A 16,475-nucleotide genomic window follows, 5' to 3' on the forward strand; every position below is an offset into this window, starting at 1 on the left:
AGCATTCACAGCTCTCTGGGTAGAGAATTCCAAAGATTCACGACCCTCTGAGTGAAGAAATTCCTCCTCATCTCAGTGTTAAATGGCTGACCCCTTATCGTGCGACTATGCCCTCTAGTTCTGGACTCTCCAGCCAGGGGAAACAACCTCTCAGCATCTACCCTGTCAAGCCCCCTCAGAATCTTATGTCTCAATGAGATTACCTCTCATTCTTCTAAACTCCAGAGAGTGTAGGCCCATTCTACTCAATCTCTCCTCATAGGACAACCCTCTCATCCCAGGAATTAATCTAGTGAACCTTCGTTGCACTGTCTCTAAGGCAAATATATCCTTCCTTAGATAAGGAGACCAAAACTCTACACAGTACTCCGTTAGGTCTCATCAAAGCCCTGTACAATCATAGTAAAACTTCCTTACTTTTGTACTCCAACCCCCTTGCAATAAAGGCCAACATGCCATTTGCCTTCCTAATTGCTTGCTGTACCTGCATGTTAACTTTCTGTGTTTGGTGTACAAGGACTCCCAAATCTCTCTGAACACCAACATTTAATAGTTTCTCATTTAAAAACTATTCTGTTTTTCTATTCTTTCTACCAAAGTGAATAACCTCACATTTCCCCACATTATACTCCATCTGCCACCTTCTTGCCCACTCACTTAACCTGTCTATATCCCTATATCTCTTTGTGTCCTTCTCACAGCTTACTTTCCCACCTAGCTTTGTATTGACCGCAAACTTGGATACATTACACTCAGCCCCTTCATCCAAGTCATTAACATAGATTGTAAATAGCTGAGGCCCAAGCACCAATCCTTGCGGTACCCCACTAGTTACAGCCTGCCAACTTGTTTTCTGTCCATTAACCAATCCTCTATCCATGCTAATATATTACCCCCAACCCCATGAGCCCTTATCTTGCATAACAACCTTTTATGTGGCACCTCATCGAATGCCTTTTGAAAATCCAAATATACTACACCCACTGGTTCCCCTTTATCTACCCTGCTAGTTACACCCTCAAAAAACTCTAATAAATTTGTCAAACTTGATTTCCCTTTCATAAAACCATGTAGACTCTGCCGAATCATATTATGATTTTCTAAGTGCCCTGTTACCACTTCCTTAATAATGGATTCCAGCATTTTCCCAACGACTGATGTTAGGCTAACTGGTCTGTAGTTCCCTGTTTTCTCTCTCTCTCTCTCTCCTTTCTTGAATAGCGGTGTTACATTTGCTACCTTCCAATCCGCTGGGACTGTTCTAGAATCTAGGGAATTTTGGAAGATCATAACCAATGCATCCACTATCTCTGCAGCCACCTCTTTTAGAACCCTCTGATGTAGGCCATCAGGTCCAGGGGATTTATCAGCATTTAGTCCCATTAGTTTCTCCAGTACTTTTTCCCTACTGATAATTGTTTTAAGTTCCTCACTCTCATTAGTCCCTTTGTTCCCCACTATTTCTGGTATGCTTTTTGTGTCTTCTACTGTGAAGACAGGTGCAAAATATTTGTTTAACACATCAGCCATTTCCTGATTTCCCCATTATAATTTCTCTTGTCTCAGCCTCTAAGGGACCGACGTTTACTTTCACTACTCTCTTCCTTTTTACATACTTGTAGAAGCTCTTACAATCTGTTTTTATATTTCTTGCTATTTTACTTTCATATTCTATTTTCTCCCTTTTTATCAATGTTTTGGTCGTCCTTTGCCGGTTTCTAAAACTCTCCAAATCCTCAGGTTTACTACTCTTCTTGGCAACATTATAGGCCTCTTCTTTTAATCTAATACTATCCTTAACCTCTTTAGTTAGCCACGGGTGGATCACTTTTCCCATGGAGTTTTTATTTCTCAATGGAATGTATATTTGCTGAGAATATTGAAATATTCCTTTGCAATTGCTGTTCAACAGTCTTACCCTTTAATTTAATTTCCCAATCCACCTTAGCCAACTCGCCCCTCATACCTATGTAATTGGCTTTATTTAAGTTTAAGATTCTAGTTTCGGACTTAAGTACGTCACTCTCAAACTCAGTGTGGAGGATCCTTTACTGTGAGATTACTAATTAACCCTGTCTCATTACACAACACAAGATCTAAAATAGCCTGTTCCCTGGTTGATTCCAAAACGTATTGCTCTAGGAAACTGCCTAGAATGCATTCCATCAACTCGTCTTCCAAACTACCTTTGCCAATTTGATTTGCCCAGCCTATATGAAGGTTAAAGTGAGCAACTTGAGGTATCTACAAATTAATGGGAAAAGGGATTTAAGAGAAAGAAAGAACTTGCATTTATACAGTGTCTTTCATGACCCCAAGGATGTCCCAAAATGCTTTACTGCCAACAAAGTGCTTTTGAAGTGTAGTCACCGTTGTAATGTGGAGAAACATGGCAGCCCATTTCCGCAGAGCAAGATCCCACAAACAGCAATGAGATAAATAACCAAATCATCCATATTAAGTGTTGCTTGAGATATAAATATTGGCCAGGACACCAGGGAGAACGCCCCTGCTCTTCTTCGAATTATGCTGTGGGATCTTTTGCATCCACCTGAGGGGGCAGATGGGACCTTGGTTTAACATCTGATCTGAAAGAATAGTGCAGCACTGGAGTCAGCCTAGACTATATGCTCCAGTCTCTGGAGTGGGGCTTGAACCCACGACCTTCTGACTCAGAGGCGAGAGTGCTACCACTGAGCCAAGCCTGACACCTGCTTAAACTTTAAAAGTGGCCACTGAGATTCCATTGTAGGTACCTGTGCAGCTGGCCTTAGCAGAACAGTTACAGCTGTGACATCATGTAGTGTGTCTAGAAAATACATTATTTCTCATTTAATACTCATTAGTTCTGCCCTCACTGGTCCCCTTTTCCCCAATGCACTGATTTCAAAATCCTTGTCCTTGATTATAAATCTTTTCATGGCCTCGTCCCTCCCTCCCTCATTCATAGGAACATAGGAACAGGAGTAGGCCATTCAGCCCCTCGTGCCTGCTCCGCCATTTGATAAGATCATGGCTGATCTGTGATCTAACTCCATATACCTGCCTTTGGCCCATATCCCTTAATACCTTTGGTTGCCAAAAAGCTATCTATCTCAGATTTAAATTCAGCTCATGCTGTAAAGTATTCAGACTGTGGCACCCTGTGCGGTCCCTCCCTGCTCATCCATCGGTGTCAGAGGCTTCACTGGCTGGGTCTCACTCTCTTGGAACTTTCTCCCCGAGCCCCTCCTGCATTGTTACTGTCTCCCCTACCTTTAAAAACCCCCTCCAAAATCTGTGTTATCGACTGTACTTCCCATCATCTCTCCCAACTCTTCACTGCTGCTTGAGGCCCACGCTGTCCTGTGTGATGTGCCTCGGGTGCATTTTATTCTGTTAAAAGGAGCTGTATAAATTCTTGTGGTCAGCATGAGTGAAGTCCCTTTGGCCTACTTAAAGCCTCTTCCCTCTGAACTCGTGTAATTCTGACCGTAGTTTTAAATGATTTTTCCCACAGATTTACACTTGTCCCGAGTGTAACGAGACATTTAAAGGACGGATTGAATTGCGGAACCACCTGGTGTCTCATACGGGCGAGATGCCCTTCAAGGTAGGTCTGGTGCCACTGACCAATCACAGGCTGCCCGATTTGGGTTCCGTTAACTGATCTCAGCTCGGCGGAGGAGTGGGGTTTTAGCATTTAGGGCCACAAATGGCCTTAGCGCCCAAGCGCTAGGGATGGGGGGAAATGGATATAAGCCAGGGTTCCCACTCCTGGTTGCTATCCAGTGTCCTTTGTGGAGGCATCGGCCGTGAACAGGATTGGGCTGGGCTGTGCTGCCCACAGTGTCGAGGCTCAGTAAGAAGGATGGCCGGTTTTGGGGGGGGGGGGGCGGGTACAGCACCAATAGCCAACGCTCGAAGAGCGAAGGAGGCGAGAAAATGGGAAATACTGAAAGGTGATGCAAAGTCTAAAAAATAATGGGGCAAAATGCTGAATAAGTGCAGACAATCGATGTATGTCTAATCCAAGAGCTGTACACCATACATACAGGAGGTGTACAATGTGTATATCTGCCACACATACCTGAGGTGCCAGATGTGGTAAAAGCATCTCCTTTATCACCAACAGAACTCACTGCGCTGCTACTATGTGTCATAGAACAGCAACAGGCAGAGAGAGTGCTAGCGTCACAATATCGTACCTGCAAAAAGTGCGCTTTTGTTCTCGCTACCCCCATTCTGTTGATTCTCCGTATCTTTTAATCCTTTCAGTGCCCCTCATGTCCTCAGCAGTTCATGCAGAAGAAAGACCTGCAGAGTCACATGATCAAATCTCATGGAGTCCCAAAACCCTACCCGGTGAGTGAGCCATGTTATAACATAAAAATCCCTCCATACAGGAGTCCAGTGTCAGGCACACAGGCAAACCTGTAACAGCTGCATCCCATAGACACCCATGAGATGAAGGACCAGTTTCTGATGGTTGAGGGGACAGAGAAGGCAAGAGAATGGAAAAGGGGATGGATAAGGTGACACAACAGAACAGGATGGAAAGGCTGTGTCGGATGGGAGGGGGAGGCAGAGGGAAGAAAGAAATACAATGGGTTTCGCTCTGTACGGAACTCAGTGTCATCATTCTGGGATTATAAATGTAACACACGAGCTGCACCACACGTCGGTAAGATATGCATTTGTGCCAACCCTCCAGATGGTGCATTTTGGTCTCGGCAGTCATGTCAGAGGAAGGCAGTGTGTGAAGGTGAGGTGGGGGGCGGGGGGTGGGGGGAGAGAGATAAGAGCAGGAGTGAGGCAAAGATGGGGGCCGGGGCCAGTGGACCAGTTTCACCTTCCACCTAACCACAAGTTCCAGAGCAGACCGGGAAGAAGTCACTCGCGTTCTCTGGTAAAGGATGGCGAGTAGCATGTGGGGAACCCCAAAGAGGAGAGGCATAAAATACATTTAAAGATGTATACCCGCTGGTCAGCGTCTGTGAAACCGTCAGCGCCTCCCAGGAGAGGAGATGAGGCCAAAAGATGGATTAGAAAACAATTAATATGTAGCGTGTCTCTCTTGTTTGCAGTGCCCTGCTTGCTCCAAATGTTTCCTCTCCCGCACCGACCTGCACCTGCACGAATTGTCCAAACACAAAGGTGAGAAGCTATTTGTGTGCGAGGAGTGCGGTCACCGGGCTTCCACTCGCCATGGCCTGCAGATGCATATAAAATCCAAGCACAGGTACAGTACATACGCAAGCATTCTCCTTTATGTATTGAGGCAGTACTGAAAGGGGAGGGTGTACATAGGTGGGGTTAGCTCAGCTCTTTGTTTTGGCAACAGTTAAAAATTGGAGCAAGGGGAAATCGAGTGCTGAAATCTACATGCGCTTGAAATGAGTGATTTGTCTTCAACTGTGGGTTTAATCCGAACTGTCACCCATCACCCGGAAGTGTGTTTTTAAATCAAGGTGCATCGGTGCACACCTAATTCACACACCCGCCCGCCCCTTCGTCCGCCCGCCCCTTCGTCCGCCCGCCCGCCCCTTCGTCCGCCCGCCCGCCCCTTCGTCCGCCCGCCCGCCCCTTCGTCCGCCCGCCCGCCCCTTCGTCCGCCCGCCCGCCCCTTCGTCCGCCCGCCCGCCCCTTCGTCCGCCCGCCCGCCCCTTCGTCCGCCCGCCCGCCCCTTCGTCCGCCCGCCCGCCCCTTCGTCCGCCCGCCCGCCCCTTCGCCCGCCCGTCCGCTTGCTCACCCACTCACTCGCCAGTAAATCACTTCCTTTTTTGAAATGATATTTGGCAATTCCCAGGGACTGTCATTTGGGCAGTTGGTGCTATGGTGGAGGGGACTCGACATCACATGGATTGAATTCTGACATAATTACTGCAGAATTGCCAGAAAGTAGTTAAATACTGTGGAAAATTTTAATTACAAAAATCTGTTGATATATTGCCATTATTTAACAGATTTAAGATAATTGTCAAAAGAACCAGAGGCGATGAGGAGAAATCTTCTTACACAGCGAGTTGTTCTGATCTGGAACGCGCTGCTTGAAAGGATGATGGAAGCAGATTCAATAATAACTTTTAAAAAGGGAATTGGATAAATACTTGTAAAGGAAACATTTGCAGGGCTATGGGGAAAGAGCAGGGGAGTGGGACTAATTGGATAGCTCTTTCAAAGAGCCGGCACAGGCACGATGGGGCGAATGGCCTCCTGTGCTGTATTATTCTATGACTTGTCAGTGGTAGAATTGGGGTTTAACTGTTACTGTTTAATTGAAGTGCATTGCTCCTTCATTTTATCTTCCTAAATAGAGGATCATTCCCCCCCTTTCCTTCTCCTGGGCTTCTCCCATTACCCAACCTTTCCTATGCTGTTGTACAGCTCGTGTATATCTCAGTGTCTGCTGCCATGTGTCCATGTACAGGAGCAGATAGTAGAGAGATGGACAAGTGGCTTATGTGTCCAGGACCTCAGACTGTGTACAGTAACAATTTAAATGGTGTATCTCGCCAGTAATAAGCCTTGTGATACCTATAAATGTGTTAACTTTACTGTAGTTAGGCACAGTATTGACCAGTCCCTTCAGACCACAGACTGGTGAGAAAGTGGTTTTGAAATGTAATGGGGGAGAAAGCGATGTTTACTTTGCTTTGCATCCTTTTGTAGAAACGAGCGGCCATATATTTGTGAATTCTGCAACCGCGGGTTCACTCAGAAGGGGAATCTGAACGTCCATCGCCGGACACATACAGGCGAGAAACCATTCCAGTGCCATTTGTGTGGGAAAACTTTCAGGATCCAAGGTGAGCAGTTGCCTCCACAGGCCCAGGGAAAGTTCAGCTAGGTTTGGTGCGTTGCTCCAGTTTATGGCTCCCTCTCTAACAGAGGAACCCGTATGAGATGCTTCCCATGATGGCTGAGTTGATAGATTCATCACCTGGTGCAGCACTAAGCCACACAGTCTAGCTGGTCCCAGGCCTGTGCTGAGTTAGTGGATCTGTCAGCACATCTCCCGGGGCACTGCAGTTGACTAATGGTCCTGGATTGGGAATCAGAAATGTCACCCAAGGTTTCTGCTAATAGTTATCCAGTGGTCCCTGCTGATGCAGTCTAGGCTGGGCTATGGTGCCCTCCATATTACAATAACCTATATTAGCTGGTATCAGTAAAAGTACCATGAAGCTGTCGCATTGTCATTTAAAAACTCAACTGGTTCACTAATGTTCTGTAGGGAAGGAAATCTTCTGTCCTTACCCGGTCTGGGCCTACACCCGACTCCTAGTCTCACACCAACGTGGTTGCACTTAACTGCCTTTTGAAGTGGCTCAAACTGCTGCACACAGCTGAAAATGAATAAGAAAATAAATGAGCAGCTTTCATATGGTATAGCAGGATGCAGGATTAAACCACTGATCTTGTCAGGCGGTTGCCAGAAAGTAATGCGCAGAGGTGAGGGTTTTACTAAAAGAGGGAAATACTTGAAGTGTGAAAATTTGCAGGGCTATGGGGAAAGAGCAGGGGAGTGGGACTAATTGGATAGCTCTTTCAAAGAGCCGGCACAGACACGATGGGCCGAACGTCCGCCTCCTGTGCTGTTTCGTTCTATGATTCTGTGACGTTCGAGGGGTTCACCTGACTCTCCATGGACAGAGCAGCATCGGGTGTAGTAGGAAGCACTCGGCCAAGGAACGGTGTGCAGTGTTGGGGGTGGATAGGGCTGGTTGGTGCGGTGAAGCATGAAAATAAGAAGAAATAAAATTATATCTTCAGCCACATTCTGTGACTTACTCAGATACCTAACGCAACATCTGATCTTTGCACCAGCGAGTCTGGACAAACACAACAGGACTCACACAGGTGAGCGGCCGTTCAGCTGCGAGATCTGCAGCCAGAAGTTTACAGAGAGGGGTCCCCTCCATCGCCACATGGCCAGCAAGCACCAGGAAGGCCGGCCACACTACTGCAACATCTGTGGAAAGACCTTTAAAGGTAATGTGTGTAGCACTTTAAGGCACTGCTTTAAGGCACTGCTTTCCTTCCACCGCCCTTTCCTAATGAACTACAGCCTTGCTCTGATGACTTTCTCCATCAGCCATGAGCAGGACAGGCTTGAACACAGACCGGCTGGCATTAATACCGCCACACTAAGTTTTAATTTGCAAAACTGGGCACCTAGTTATAAGAACAGGAGTAGGCCATTTAACCCCTTGAGCCTGTTCTGCCATTCAATTAGATCACGGCTGATCTGTATCTTAACTCCATTTACCCGCCTTGGTTCCGTAACCCTTGATACCTTTGCCTAACAAAAATCTATCAATCTCAGTTTTGAAATTTTCAATTGGCCTCAATAGCTGGTTTCTCCTGCCTTTCTTCCCCCACCTTGACGGAGCTCCCTCTTCACTAACTCTGCTGAAACTTGTCGCTTGAGGGTGACAGAGTGTCAGCCTTTGGTGCATTGCATTCGGTGTCAGCGTCCACGGGTTAGGGATCAGAGGGGGAAGGAGAGACGTGGCAGGGCTCGAGCCCCCTGTTCCAGATCGCCGTCCAGTGATTCTTGCTGTGAGCTCCCCTCCCCCGGCTGCCTGTGATTGAACAGCCTGTGATTGAACAGCCTGTCAACGCTCACTGAGGCTCACACATCAAGAATGGCCGAGGTACAGGAGGGTGCCAGCCACCTGTGGAACTTGTACCCCAGCCAGAGTTAACCCTTCAGGAAAGGAGGGGAGAAAGTCTGGGTGGGGGGGGAAGATGGTGGGAAAGTTTGATCATAATGGGCAGTGAGTCAATGTAGTTACTCGATTTACCTAATAAATGTTCTTCATTCCAGCGATCGATCAGTTGCGTGTTCATGTTGGGAGGCACAAAGGTGTGAGGAAATTCGAGTGCAGTGAGTGTGGCTATAAATTCACTCGGCAGGTAAGACATTCCATGTACTGATGCAGAAATACCATGTTTTTTTTGTAAAATCTACAGTGTAGTTCAAATAATCGTGCTGTTTTCTCCCAATGTTGAGATAACTTGGAGAGATGTTTGGGGTAATGAGAAGAGCCAAACGCTGTTAATCTAAAAAAAATCAACGGCAATAATAATAATTAGCCCGCATTTGACCTCAGAACCTCCTTAGGCCACTTCCCGACGGGGAGTAGCTGAGCAGCAACCTTAAAGGGACAGACCCCAGACTACCCGTGGGGAACGGCACAGGAGAATGAATGGTCTGATATTAAAAATAGAAAATGCTAGAAATACACAGAAGGTCAGTCAGCATCTGAAAGAGAAAAGAGGGTCGTTTCAGGAGTGGTACCTTTGTCTGAACTCGACTGTTTTTAATCACTGGTTCTGGGTTTTCCTTGTAGGCACTTGTTGGGAAGACCGAAACCATTGTCTTCGGCCCCAGCCACCGATTCCATCCCCCTCCCTGGCCACTGTCTGTTTACAGTTTTCATCCTTGCCTTCAAATCCCTCTGTGTCCTCGCCACTCCCTATCTCTGTAACCTCCTCCAGCCCTACAACCCTCAGATCTCTGCGCTCCTCCAATTCTGGCCTCTTGTCCATCCCCCACTCCCTTTGCCCCTGCATTGGCGGCCGTGCCTTCAGCTGTCGAGGCCCTGAACTCTGGAATTCCCTCCCTAAACCTCTCCGCCTCTCTCTCCTCTAAGTCATTTCTTAAAACCTACCACTTTAATCAAACTTTTGGTCACCTGTCCTAATATCTCCTTATGTGGCTCGGTGTCAAATTTTGTTTGATAAATTGCTCCTGTGAAGCGCCTTGGGACATTTTACTACGTTAAAGGCGCTATATAAATGCAAGTTGTTAGCCCTCTGTACAGTACTGACCTGTGCCATCTGGGAACTCCAGGACACGGGAAGCGGGGTAATGAGAAGAGCCAAACGCTGCAGGAAGTGTCATCAGTTGGTGGAGCTCGAGCTCCGGGTTTCGGACCTTGAGCAGCAGCTGGCGTCACTGCAGAGCATCCGCAAGGCTGAGAGTTTCGTGGATAGCACGTTTCAGGAGGTGGTCACCCCGCAGATTAAGAGAGGGACTGGGTGACTGCCAGACAGACAAGGAGGACCAGGCAGGTAGTGCAGGAGTCCCCTGAGGGCATCTCACTCTCCAACTAGTATTCATTTCTGGGTACTGGTGGGGGAGAGGGTTCCTCTGGGGAGTGCAGCCAGAGCCAAGACCAGAGCACCATGGGTGGCTCAGCTGTACAGTGGGGGGGAGAGGAGAAAGGTCGAGAGAGCAATTGTGATAGGGGAGCAGACAGGCGTTTCTGTGGCCGCAAACGTGATTCCAGGATGGTATGTTGTCTCCCTGGTGCCAGGGTCATGGATGTCACTGAGCGGCTGCAGGACATTCTGAAGGGGGAGGGTGAACAGTCAGAGGTCGTGGTCCATATCGGTACCAACGACATAGGTAAAGAGGGATGAGGTCCTGCAAGCAGAATATAAGGAGTTAGGAAATAAGTTAAAAAGCAGGACCTCAAGGGTAGTAATCTCAGGATTACTCCCAGTGCCACGTGCTAGTGAGTATAGGAATAGGGGAACAGACCAGGTGAATGCGTGGCTGGAGGATTGGTGCAGGAGGGGAGGGATTTAGATTCATGAGGAATTGGGACCGATTCTGAAGGTGGGACCTATCTAAGCCGGACGGGTTGCACCTCAACAGATCTAGGACTAATATCCTCACAGGGGGGGTTTAAACTAGAGTGGCAGGGGGATGGGAACCTGAGCGGGGAGTCAGAAGAGAGTAAAGCTGAAAGCAGCAAGAGAGGGGAGGACCCAGGGGAAATTTACAAATAGTTGTTCCAGAACAAGTGAAAGGGAAAAGCGTAGAGCAGCAGAAAGAGAGTGTACTTTAGGCACTACAGATAAAGTGAAAACTAGAAGGTGTAAAGCGATTAACCCAGCATCAAAGCTGAAGGTCAGGCTAGGGTGTGTGGCCCAACTAAGAGTTCTATATACAAACGCACGGAGTATAAGGAATAAATTAAATGAACTACAGGCACAAATTCAAATTGGAGGGTATGACATGATAGCTATTACTGAGACATGGCTGCAGGATGGTCAGGATTGGGAACTAAATATACCGGGTTATAAGGTCTACAGGAGAGATAGGGAAAATGGAAGAGGGGGAGGAGTAGCCTTAGTGATTAGAGATGAAATCACTTCAATGATAAAGGAGGATATAACGAGAGGTAAGCAGCCAACAGAGACCTTATGGGTTGAATTGAGAAATAGGAAAGGATCTAAGACTATAGTGGGAGTTGTGTATAGGACCCCTGGCAGCAGCTCTGAAGTGCTAGATTGTATAAATGCAGAGATTAGACAAGCGTGTAAGAAAGGCATAGTGGTCTTAATGGGGGACTTTAACCTTCACAGATTGGGAAAAGCAGACTAGCAACTGTCAGAAAGGTAGTGAATTTCTAGTGTGTCTGGGATAGTTTTCTACAGCAGTATGTCCTAGAGGCAACAAGGGTGCAAGCCATACTAGATTTAGTAATGAGTAATGAACCAAATTTAGTTAACAGCTTAACTGTGCGTGAACATCTATCCAATAGTGATCATAACATGATCAAGTTCAAGGTAGTGTTTGAAAGGGAAAAAAGTGAATCAGCTGCTAAGATTCTAGACTTGGGTAAGGCCGACTTCAATGGGATGAGACAGAGACTGTCCACAGTAAACTGGGCAAATCTGTTAATGGGTAAAATGACTGATGATCAGTGGGAAATGTTTAAAGAAACATTTAATGTGATACAGAATCGGTTTATACCCCTGAGGGGCAAGAACTCTACTTGCCAAAAAAACAGCCATGGACAACTAAAGAGGTAAGGGACAGTGTAAAGACATAAGGAAAGGGCATACAAAAAGGCAAAAAATGGCACAGATCCTAGCGAATGGGAAAGATACAAAGATCAACAAAGGGTCACAAAACAGATAGTAAGAGCTACAAAGAGAGTATGAAAAGAAACTTGCAAGGGATATCAAAACCAATACGAAAAACTTTTTTTATAGTTATATTAGGAAAAAGAGGGTGGTCAGGAGCAGTGTTGGCCCCTTAAAAACTGAAAGTGGGGATATTGTCATAGACAATGGGGAGATGGCGGGCATGTTGAATAACTACTTTGCGTCAGTACTTACAGTAGAAAAAGAGGATAGTATGCCGGAAATCCAAAGAAAACTAATACTGAATCGGGGACAGGGACTCAATAAAATTAACATAAGTAAAATAACAGTAATGAAGAAAATAATAGCACTAAAGAGTGACAAATCCCCAGGACCAGATGGTTTCTATCCCAGGGTTTTAAAGGAAGTAGGTGAGCACATTGAAAGATTGTGGTTAGGGCATCTGCAAAGTTCTCTAGATTCAGGAACTGTCCCTCTAGATTGGAAAATTGCACATGTCACTCTGCTTTTTAAGAAAGGAGAGAGAGGGAAACCAGGGAATTATAGACCAGTTAGCCTAACATCTGTTGTGGGGAAAATGCTGGAGTCTATAATTAAGGATAGGGTGACTGAACACCGAGAATTTTCAGTTAATCAGAGAGAGCCAGCATGGATTTGTGAAAGGTAGGTCGTGCCGGACAAACCTGATTGAATTTTTTGAAGAGGTGTCTAAAGTAGTGGATAGGGGAATGTCAATGGATGTTATTTATTTGGACTTCCAGAAAGCATTTGATAAAGTCCCACATAAGAGACTGTTAGCTAAGATAGAAGCCCATGGAATCGAGGGAAAAGTATGGACTTGGTTAGGAAGTTGGCTGAGCGAAAGGCGACAGACAGTAGGGATAATGGGAAGGTACCCACATTGGCAGGATGTGACTAGTTGTGTCCCGCAGGGATCTGTCTTGGGGCCTGAATTATTCACAATATTTATTAACTACTTAGATGAAGGCATAGAAAGTCTCATATCTAAGTTTGCCGATGACACAAAGATTGGTGGCATTGTAAGCAGTGTAGATGAAAACATAAAATTACAAAGCGATATTGATAGATTAGGTGAAAGGGCAAAACTGTGGCAAATGGAATTCAAAGTAGGCAAATGTGAGGTCATCCACTTTGGACCAAAAAGGATAGAACAGGGTACTTTCTAAATGATAAAAAGTTAAAAACAGTGGATGTCCAAAGGGACTTAGGGGTTCAGGTACATAGATCATTGAAGTATCATGAACAGGTGCAGAAAATAATCCAGAAGGCTAATGGAATTTTGGCCTTTATATCTAGAGGACTGGAGTACAAGGGGGCAGAAGTTATGCCGCAGCTATACAAAACACTGGTTAGACCGCACCTGGAGTACTGTGAGCAGTTCTGGGCACCGTACCTTCGGAAGGACATATTGGCCTTGGAGGGAGTGCAGCGTAGGTTTACTAGAATGATACCTGGACTTCAAGGGTTAAGTTACGAGGAGAGATTACACAAATTGGGGTTGTATTCTCTCGAGTTTCGAAGGTTAAGGGGTGATCTGATCGAAGTTTATAAGATATTAAGGTGAACAGATAGGGTGGATAGAGAGAAACTATTTCCGCTGGTTGGGGATTCTAGGACTAGGGGACACAGTCCAAAAATTAGAGCCAGACCTTTCAGGAATGAGATTAGAAAACATTTCTACACACAAAAGGTGGTAGAAGTTTGGAACTCTCTTCCGCAAACGGCAATTGATACCAGCTCAATTGCTAAATTTAAATGTGAGATAGATAGCTTTTTGGCAACCAAAGGTATTAAGGGATATGGGCCAAAGGCAGGTATATGGAGTTAGATCACAGATTTGCATGATCTTATCAAATGGCGGAGCATGCTCGAGGGGCTGAATGGCCTACTCCTGTTCCTATGTGCTTTGCTTAATTGCAGGCTCACCTAAGGCGCCATATGGACATCCATGGGAGAGTAGAAAATTACAGTCCGCGCCAGCGAAGACTCCGTAACCTAGTCATCACCGACGAGAAAGAGGCAGACGCAGATCCACAGCCGGCTAGCCCGCCAGACGAGGCACCTCGCACCGCATCCACAAACAAACTGACCAACCAGAGCACAGAAACTCCAGAACTCTCAGCTCATAGATTCACAGACAATGGGAACTACCACTCAGAAGAAACCGTGGACCAGTCAGTCGGTGTGACAGACATGTTTGTCGAAGAGATTACCATAGTAAAGATATAAAAGAGCTAATTGCCTGACAGTGAGGTGTGGAGGGGGCAGAATCCCTTCAAAAAAATAATTGACTCTTTGTAAAAAAAAAAGCAAAATAAAATTGATGAGTTTCTAAACGTTTGCTGATCAACACTACCCTCTGTGATTTGTGGCAGCTTGGCTTGTTCTTAGCACACTCATCTCGAAGTCAGAAATCTCTTCCTTTCGACCCTCCCCCCACACATGCTCCAGGAGACCAGAGCACATAATTTAGGCTGGGACTCAGTGTGATACAGAGGGAGTGCAGCACTGTTAGAAGCGCCATTCTTCAGAGGATACGTTAACCCTCGAGCCCCCTGTCTGGTGCTCAGGTGGATTTTGAAGATCCCAAGTCACTGTTCGAAGAAGAGCAGGGAAGTTCCCTCGGAATCCTGGCCAACACCCCTCAAAAAAATAGACCAACTGGTCGTTCACCTCATTGTGAGATATTGCTGTGTGAAAAGAACACACTTACCTTTACATAGCGCCTTTCTTGTCCTCAGGACATCCCAAACGCTTTACAGCCGATGAAGTACTTTTTCTGAAGTGTAGTCACTGTTGTAATGTAGGAAACCTAGCAGCCAATTTGTGCACAGCAAGATCCCACAAAATCTGTTTTTGGTGACACTGCTTAAGGGATAAATGTTGGCCAAGACACTCCTTATACCCCTGTGCAGTGTCTGAATTAAAAAGGTGCTATATATAAATACAAAGTTGTCTTCAATCTTAACTGTAGCATGGGTGACAGCTTGAGATTCAGCTGCTCTCACTGAATGAGAGGATATCTCAATCCTGCAATCCTGGTCAGGGTCTGCTGACATTGTGGGAGTCATTGCCATCTAGTGGTTACATGCTTGACCTGCAAAACAATAATTTGCAGGAAGACAGAAATGAGAATTAGAAGTAGCAGGAAGACAGAAATGAGAATTAGAAGTAACAGAAAAGGCTGGAAATGCTCAGCAGGTCAGATAGCATCTGTGGGGAGAGAAACAGTTAACATCTCAGGTCGATGACCTTTCATCAGAACTGGAAGAATTTATAAACAGAAAACCTGTTGGAGACAAGAGCAGAATTTCTTCAAGGTGGGGCATTCCTGGAAGAGGCAGTGAATTAAACACAAACAAAAGCAAAATACTGCGGACTCTGGAAATCTGAAATAAAAACAGAAAATGCTGGAAACGCTCAGCAGGAGCATCAGGGGTTGAAGAATCTTCAAAATATAGTTGAATACTATGTGGGAAAGCAAGAATGCTGGAGGACACACCCCTCAAAAAAGTTTTGGTGGAATTGAATGGCCTTGTTCTTGTCAAGTTATTTGACCGATAAATTCCAGGGTATCTTAATGAAGGGATGTGTGTTTAAAGGGACGCTGTAAATCTGGATATGGAGCGAGTTTCCAGTCAGAATAGGTACTTTAACAGTCAGGTGTGCAAGCTGTCATGGTACTGTCAGCGTTACATTTGTAATGTGTCTGGCAAAAAACACAATTTTCTCCCTTTCCCCCCCCTCCTCCAAGTCATCGATTACAGTTTCACAAGCAACAGCCAACATCTGGTGCCTCAATCAAGATTCCATTCTTCATGTTTGAGCCTGGATGACGAGTGACAGCAGCCGTAGGAGGGTATCGCACCAAACCTGTTTCTGTCCTCACCGCCTTCTGACCAGGAACAGAAACCCTGGCCGATTTCTTTTTTCCCCCCCCTAAAAGATCCCCCTGGCACTATTCAAAAAGCGTGGAGTGATCCTTGTGTAGCGAGCAACATTCTTCACCAACAACAAAAAGAAACAATGGTTTAACTGGTTGTGTGTTATTGCTGGCAGTGGGATCTTGCTCTGTGCAAAATGGCAGCTGCATTTTCCAACCTTAAAAACAGTCACTGCACAAAATGGGAAACACAGACATTGGAAAGCACCATATAAATGCAGGCATTTTCCTTAATCTCAATTGGGAATGGTGTTGAGGCTACTCCATATTTGTTTCACATTCACAGAGAGAGAGAGAGATTTTCACCCCACTACTGGACTAAAGAGACACAGACTCAACATTAAGTCAGCATTAACCGACCTTGACTGTATAACAAGTCAGACCAATCCTTCAGTGTAAACACATTTTATTTTATTGGAATTTTTGGGTTGTACAACTTCTCAATGTAAACTACAAGTGTGCGTGTACAATAAGTCACAACACTTAAAGAAGAAAAGACACACAACATTGAAAACAGGAAGTGCTCAAAATTCACAGCATCTGAAAGATAAAACCACTTGCCCTTGAAAGGTAAATATATTGATTTTGTCTTTCAGGTGTTCATATCTGGTTTCAATATTTA

At 45.7% G+C, this 16,475-nt stretch overlaps 1 protein-coding gene across 3 annotated transcripts in view; it reads left to right on the top strand.

Moving 5' to 3' along the window:
• The window catches only part of LOC137300932 (telomere zinc finger-associated protein-like), a 31,260-nt gene extending 17,014 nt beyond the window's left edge, over positions 1-14,246 (top strand). For 2 of the 3 annotated variants that reach the window (XM_067970211.1, XM_067970210.1), the window contains exons 4-10: positions 3,500-3,592; positions 4,258-4,344; positions 5,067-5,221; positions 6,652-6,788; positions 7,810-7,974; positions 8,813-8,901; positions 13,831-14,246. In XM_067970211.1, the coding sequence (XP_067826312.1) occupies positions 3,500-3,592; positions 4,258-4,344; positions 5,067-5,221; positions 6,652-6,788; positions 7,810-7,974; positions 8,813-8,901; positions 13,831-14,139 (1,035 nt within the window). In that variant the 3' untranslated portion in view covers positions 14,140-14,246. The remainder of the gene's footprint in view (positions 1-3,499; positions 3,593-4,257; positions 4,345-5,066; positions 5,222-6,651; positions 6,789-7,809; positions 7,975-8,812; positions 8,902-13,830) is intronic. The other variant, XM_067970212.1, reaches the window with a different exon arrangement.
• The last annotated feature ends 2,229 nt before the right edge of the window (positions 14,247-16,475 follow it).

The sequence above is a fragment of the Heptranchias perlo genome, chromosome 32, assembly GCF_035084215.1.
Source record: "Heptranchias perlo isolate sHepPer1 chromosome 32, sHepPer1.hap1, whole genome shotgun sequence".
In the NCBI taxonomy this organism is placed as follows: domain Eukaryota; kingdom Metazoa; phylum Chordata; class Chondrichthyes; order Hexanchiformes; family Hexanchidae; genus Heptranchias; species Heptranchias perlo.